Source organism: Liolophura sinensis, chromosome 8 (genome assembly GCF_032854445.1).
Source record: "Liolophura sinensis isolate JHLJ2023 chromosome 8, CUHK_Ljap_v2, whole genome shotgun sequence".
NCBI lineage: Eukaryota > Metazoa > Mollusca > Polyplacophora > Chitonida > Chitonidae > Liolophura > Liolophura sinensis.
In genome coordinates this window covers 41,109,115-41,116,763 of record NC_088302.1, presented here as the reverse complement: position 1 = coordinate 41,116,763, position 7,649 = coordinate 41,109,115, and the positions used below count along the sequence as shown (strand labels likewise).

Below are 7,649 nucleotides of genomic sequence, written 5' to 3'. Positions count from 1 at the left end.
AAGCATTGCTCTCAGTACCTTGTTGGTAGTAGCTTGTTGGTAATCATATACGTGGTTGTCCATAACGCTGTAAAATGTGTGACAACTTCCCAAGTTTCACACTCTCGTCTTTTGTCTGGTTTTACTCTCCATGCTTTAAGTCCTTTATTAAACTGGAGATTAGCTTCCTTCCACCAAAATGACAAACTGTGCAGGTCAGTCATACCAAAGATTTTAAAAATGGAACCAGTTGCTGCCTCCTTTGGTGGTTACAGCATGCAAGGAAAGAGGATTGGCTGGCCCGTTATCACTATCGGTATTACGTAACTGAGTCTCATGTCTGGTGTGTATAACATGATGTACTTCAGCGGTGGTAGCAATTAGCGGTATTTACTAGCCCTTCCATAAGAAGATACAATATTTGCACGCACACCTAATAATTCCGCGTCGTCATATGACTGAGAAATTGATAAGTACGACGAAAAACCCGAAGCATAAGAAAGCCGTCGGATTATCGAAGGTCTGGACTCCTGTTTCTTAAACTCATGAAACTGACCGACATAAGATCAGTGAAATATTCTGTCGCCGTTACTTATCTGTACAATGACTGTGTGGGATTTATTTATTGACGTGATTGGTGTTTTACGCCGTACTCAGCAATATTTGGGCGAAACCCACGACAACGAGCTGGAACTTCTGTCCACGCATGGCGGGAGAGGAAGTCAGCATGAGCTGGACTTGAAATCATAGCGACTGCATTGATGGTAAGCTCCTGAGTCATCACGCCGCACTGGCACGCTATGTGTTATAATTCGCATATAGTTATGGTGATATCATATCATTATTTAGATGTAATGATTTCTGTGAGTTACATTTAGAAGATGTAGGGTCGATGATCAAATACAAAACAAATTGCTTACGTATGACTTCGTCATTTACTGGAGATTATACCACTAAAACAATATATTAAGAAGTTATTCGTAAGCAATTTGTTATGTACATTTGGCTATAAATAATGAGCGTGGACTGCTATACATGTTCTTGGCAAGACATGGAGCCATAAGTAGATAATACAAGTAGTTTGTATCCTGAAGAGTTTCAGTGAATGGTTGTAATTTATGCTTCATAACATTTTTAGAAAAACCCTTGTAAAGGAAAGTTGTCAGGACAACAATTTATCATTTGCAAATTTTGCAACGAGAATGTATTCTTTGGACGACAGGGGCGTATTCTTGCTGTGGAGACAGCCCAGGCACGTAAAAGGAAAAGAACTGTTTTAAATTAAGTCAAATGTAAAACTCGCGTAGAAAGATATGTGTACAATTGCAGATTTTTATGTTCATATAAGTTTATATAGTTTATATAAGATTTTATTAAGTTTATCGTATAGCTCGTTCTGACACAGTGCTGAGTTAAGTATGTAGAATGTTGATGTTTTGGCTTCAATCAACACTGACTTTTCGCCGAGATATGGCTGAAAGTGATGTTAGGAAGAATTATTCATTCAAAGTTGGCTTTGTGGAAACCGTCCATAAGTCTTTAATGGACAAGATTTCCGCCAATTAGGAAGATTTATCCACCTGTTCCTTATCACAGATGTCAATCTACCGGGAAGGTGTTAAACGCCTTTTGTCATCTTCACCAACATCAGATATATCCGACAAGGAAAACATGAACACAAACAGGAAAACGAAGTATGACATAAGCAGATACTTTACTAGCTTTGCCCACTGCGGTTATCAGATGTTGTCTCGGGCTGTAACAGGTGGTTAACCAGATTAGGCCGGTATGGGTTTAATGCCTTTACAATTAGCAAACACCGCACATCGTATGTTGTTCTCATTGATAACAATCAACAGGTATAATTGTTCTGCCCAGATGTAATTGTCAGTCAGGATGGGCTTGTTGACAGGATGTAATTACAGGAAGCAGGGCCATTGACCAAAATGTCACACCTACACACGCCGCGACAGCATAACGGCGCTTACAACTTCCATCAGGTTGGCTCTGTAGATAAATAACCAAGATAACAGTAGTTTGGCTTACTTGGTGTTAATCAGATCTTAGAAGAACAGATAACCCGTTGAAATTGGATATAAAAAATATGTCATAACTTGACATGCGCACATATGTCACCCAACAAGGGAGATTGTCTCTTCCTTTTTTCTTTCCTTTTTTTAAAGACAGCAAAATATAACACCATCGAATAAATAAAATAACAACTAAGTACAAGCTCTCCAGGGACCGAAAGGCTCCGACACTTCAGCGACATCATACGCGATACTGCCGTTTCATTGGCTACAACTGTATATGCAAATCATGTGCACTTTGTCGTCTTTATACAAAATCTTGTGATTAGTCAATCACTGTCATGTGCCATGATAAACCGGATACCGGAAAGGTTGATGGGAAGGGAGGGGTAAACAGGGAGCGTATCCGTAGAATGGCTGTATGGTTGGGACCGGCGGCAACACGCTGTTCAGGAGTTCACATTTGGGCCATGCTTTCACCCTGTTCTCGCGACTCTCCTCGGCTTTGCTTTTGTCCTTTTTATCTTTCGTTCGCCTGTTTTGAAACCATACTTTCACCTGCAACAAAATTGTCGACATTCGTTATTCTAATTTTGAATTCAATAAAACTACTGAATCTTATTTTCTGTGTCACAAACAAAATTCACATTGTAAAAATACGCATATATTAATTAAACATATGGATAAATGGAAAGAAAATGTTACATTTAGAATTACACTTTCGCGTGGAATGATGGTATTTTGTTGATGCGCTGGATTCATAAGCTATCTGTTTATTCGGGCAATGAATTTAAAGGATTAACATTATTAATACTTTGTTTTCTCCTTTAATTTTACATAAACATGCAGACTCAATTGTTTGTTAACAATTAGTGTCAAAGCATTTCTTTAGAGTAACGAACAACAGAAATGTGCATTCCTAACCTGTGTTTCGGACAACCCCAGTTTGTCCGCTAATTCTGTTCGTTCTTTCCCAACCATGTACTGGTTCTTACGGAACTCCCGTTCCAGCGTTCTAAGTTGTTCCTGTGAAAACGTCGTTCGGTTTCTCTTAGGGCGATCCAGATCCAGGGCTTTCGGAAATAGCAGTTCCTTGGTTCCTCCGTTCGAATCTGAAATGTCAGGATAAAAAGGACATAATTAGTTTAGAGCGTGGAAATTGTCTTTGTTGCTATCAGGTTACTTTGTGCTATTGTTCAGTGATAATTTTTGCAAACTACTCAAATAAAATGTTTAACTGTTGAATGTTTCATGATTTGCACGTTGTGAACAATTATCGTTGTGGCGGATGACGGGTGAATTGTGTTTTACAGTTCATCATCATTTTGTTTTATTTCTTCGAAGTCTGTCTGTTTGTGGAATTAAATCTGTAATAGGTCCTATACAGATAGATCTCAGAATAAGCATAGCCCATGTGCAAATCTATTATTCACCTGGAATAGCATCAATAGGTGTTCCGCTCCTGGAAGTTCTAAAACACACTGCTGTTGAGCCATTATAACTATCACCGGGTACATTAGATCAGTGATGTGTTGGTGATATATTTCTCAGGTTTTATAGGTGTTAGAATTAGGCAGATTAACGTAAGTCTCACTCCTCAATGGAATGGGTACGGTACTATACAGCATATAGCGGTACTACAAAGACATTTGTGCAATCTGGCCCTCATGCTGCAATTGACGTTACACAAATGCTCTCCTGTGGACTTCAGCCACCTTTCCGGATTAGGTGCTAATCTCGTGCGTTACGAGATCTCCCCGGGGCGGGAACCATGAATCTCCAGGTGTGTGGGCTGAAAAGCAGTGTGAATACACACGGCTAGATTAACACCTTCAAATGCGATAATCGATAAATTCATCGTCGAGTAAGGTGTCCAGTTACAGTTAGTAAAAAGATATAGATGCACTGGAAAACGGATCAAAACTGGCAAAGACAGGAAAATAATACAAAATGATCCAAATGAATAGAATTAATTTCTCAAGTATTATCAACTTTATATACATTATTTTTCATAAATACTTTGTCCTATACTTGTAAGATAAATGTATAACAGACAAAGAAAAAATTAACTGCAGATGAAATGCAATGCATTAACGAGTGTGTAGCACTGTCGTCTTGGTCTGGATTTAGTTGCCATTCAGTAGTCTGTCACACAGCATATATCCAGAAAAAAAGAAAAAACATCAACAAAATAAACTGTAAAAAATATTAAGCAGCTCCATGGAAATGTGTAGTTACGAAAATGATCATTCAGTTTGAAATGTATATATATATATATATATATATATATATATATATATATATATATATATATATATATATATATATATATATATATATAGTGGATGTTTATAAAGTTGCATCCCTTAACTGTCCATGGAAAATGTGGTTTAAATAAGACCCAATGAAATTAACGCTCTTGCACATCTTCAATAACTATGCATGCATGGCAGCCATACTAGGGGCTGCATTCTTGATACCCAATATGTCCGAGACGACTGGAATGTTTAATAATGTTTTTCTTTTGTATTTCAATGTCGATTGCTATTGCCCCATGTTGTCAATAGTAATCCATTGTCCGGTCATCATGTTTGATTGACAGTTGTCCTGGGTGGCCTGGTCAGAGCTGACCATTAGCTCCTACCTCGGTTTCCTCGTGCGCTTAATTCATTGTGAGCAATTAGACTCTACTCACCTGTAAATTAACAAAGACTTACATATTCGTCTTTGATGACAAGTCTGCGGTTGCTACTGGTCCGTAACAGAAACTGTTTAGAGCACTCTCGTTGTTACATTAGTTTTTTTGTAGTGTACAGTTCCTACATTTGTTGATCTTAATGTTTGATTTGGGTCACCTAACACAGTGGTTACCTTCCCCTCCCCCGTCTTCCCTCCCTCGACAGACTTCTAAGATAGTTTCAGTGTTAGAGGGTATTTGTTGGGTAACGACAATCCAATCACAATTGACTTCATTCTCTTTTCTTATACTCTTAAACCCCGCTGGGACAGGGCGGTGAACCAATTAAGCGAACTGTGTCCAGTCTACGTCAAGCCCTGGTCACTCTCTGGTCATCGTCCTGTGCAGGGGACAAACCGCCTAAGGGGGAACACGGGGAGAGGCACAAAACACGCCTATGTCACACGCGCTTTACATAAACACATTTCAGACGATCTAGGGACTGGTCTTCATTCAAGAGTCCAGTTTGCTATATAATTATAAAACTGCAAAAGTTTTAGGTTTCTCCATTTCCCTTCAACAGTGACTTTTTTCTCGAATAAACCATTTTTCTCCAACAGTTGCTATTTAGTATGTTTACATTAAGATACAGTGTAAAGAATTTAGCTAAGAGTCAATATGTGAAATTTTCAGATTTTTTTGTCAGTCCCATGTCCCATGTCACACATCTTTGTCCGGAAACTTTTGTTAAATATATCATCGCATTTTCTGACTAGTACGGCTTGACTTGAACTACAAGCTTTTCATTGGCTCTGTCCTCTATCCTCCAACGGTAAACGTAACTATACCATGTTACGAACGATATGGACTTTATACTGACTTTAAAACACATCAGATCTAAAATGACTTTTAAATTTCACGACTAGAAAGCGATGTCAATTTTTCTCAGGAGTAATTGGTTTCAAGCCGGTGACGGGACTTGGTCGATTCAAATAATTTACTAACTTAATTGAGACATATGTTTTTTTTTTTTAGTTTTGTACAATGCGTGGTATTGGGAATCATGAGCAATGTTACAGTTCACAGTGTTCTTATGATCCGTCAGAATAATGTGCGAAAAAAAAAAACAATAAATATTTTTCCATTTCCACTGTTTTCGCTGCTTTGCTTTAAGCCACTTGGGAATTTAGGTGAGTATATCCTGAAAACACAAGACAGCAGTATATTACTATGCACTGGCGTTGTTTATGATATACTGGTGCAGTTTGGTTCACATCTTTTCTCTCAAAAGCTAAATCCGGAGATTTATACGTGTGCAACGATGGAAATTGGAAAATGTATAATCCACGACCACACGTGAACATATATGTGTATATTCTTACACTTCCAAGCAAGTTAGAATGAAATTTATAGGCTCTCTTTATAAAATTGGATTTTTTAGGTCCACAAAAGCTATGTTGGTTCTCATGACAACAAAACTGTATTTTTATATGTAAATAAGTGAATACAGATGGAAACTACCAATACCATATGCAATAAATATCTTCAAGTCACGATATTCCTACAAGAAATTTTGAGTTTTCTACAAATAACTTATACAAATTATTTTTGTGTAAATCCTAGACATAAACGCCATCAATCTTATGTTAGTATCTTAATGCATATAGGTGTAGTTTGAAACTGTGTATAGAATGTTGTGAAATTTTGAAAAAAGCCTTCAGATCACCCGTTACTTTCTCTGCGTACATGCCTTGGGCATAATTTTGGAAATTAATATCGTTAGCATTTTATTGCTAGTGCACGTGGAGTTTTATTCAGATATGTGGAATTCGTTTATGAATACTAGATACATAAACCATGCAGCAAGTGAGAAGCTAGCTATGATATAGAAAACGTAAACCACAGAAATCCCTAAACCAATAAGTAATGTAATGTAATATGAGACAGTACAGAGCTTCTTGTTAAATATTCTTGAGTACGACGTAAAACACCAATCAAATAAATAAAAAAATGATGAAATATTCTTGAGTACGACGTAAAACACCAATCAAATAAATAAAAAAAATGAATAATGCTATCTTATTATGTTGGTCATACAATCCACGTAGGCCAACATCGCTCAATCTAAATTTATATAAATATCAATGAAATTATTAAATTCAATGGGTTTGACGGTTTATTCAAGAACTTGTTAGGTTTGTTGCCGATATTTTTTATGTCAACTTTGAAATATTTTCATGGTTGAAAATATATCTCGCGCTTCGAAACGGGGTTAAGTCTTAATCCATTTGTTTAGTTTTGTTAATAAAATATTTATAATGGTACAGATATGTATGTTTTACCTGGGAAAATCAACTAAACAACGAATTTGATCACAGGTCGAATGTTTCGTTCCTCGAATGTGAGCATTTGCTTCAATTTCCTGAGGTCCTGTGTGTAAAAAGTTACTTTGTGACACCTTAAAGGAAAGAAAACTAAATATGTGGACTGAAATGAAGCATAATTAGATCTTAGTTGACTGACTGGTGATATAACAATGTTCAAGTACATGTATTTCAATACACAGGGCTAATGCAATATACCACAGCAAAAGTGTGCGTTTCTTACTGACCTTTCACAGTTATCCGCTGTACGTAATCCGGATAGGGACGCTCCTGCGGTTGTGCCGGACTTCCGGGTCCCGAATACGAACTGCTTAATGATCCGATGGAATAAGACATACTAGGCGTATAAATCAATCTATGGAAGTCAATATTGTCTGTCAAACTAGAGAGCTACAAGCTTACAGCAGCAAATGTGTAATGTTATATATTACGATGTACCAGAAAAATAGAATCCTGAGCCGGCTAGTTATCGGTGATCAAGACTGAAGTAGACCGACTGACCTCCAATGATCAATCGTTGCACGAGACTCAAAGTCGCATTACGTGTGTACAAGACGGTATTAAAGCAGATGATTCTCT

At 37.3% G+C, this 7,649-nt stretch overlaps 1 protein-coding gene across 1 annotated transcript; it reads right to left on the bottom strand.

Moving 5' to 3' along the window:
• Nucleotides 1-2,348: 2,348 nt before the first annotated feature.
• Nucleotides 2,349-7,406, bottom strand: LOC135473524 (ventral anterior homeobox 1b-like). Its single transcript, XM_064753375.1, has 3 exons — nucleotides 7,298-7,406; nucleotides 2,934-3,121; nucleotides 2,349-2,567 (listed from the first exon to the last, which is right to left on the bottom strand). The coding sequence occupies exons 1-3, from the start codon at nucleotides 7,404-7,406 to the stop codon at nucleotides 2,349-2,351; spliced, it is 516 nt and encodes a 171-aa protein (XP_064609445.1).
• Nucleotides 7,407-7,649: the final 243 nt, after the last annotated feature.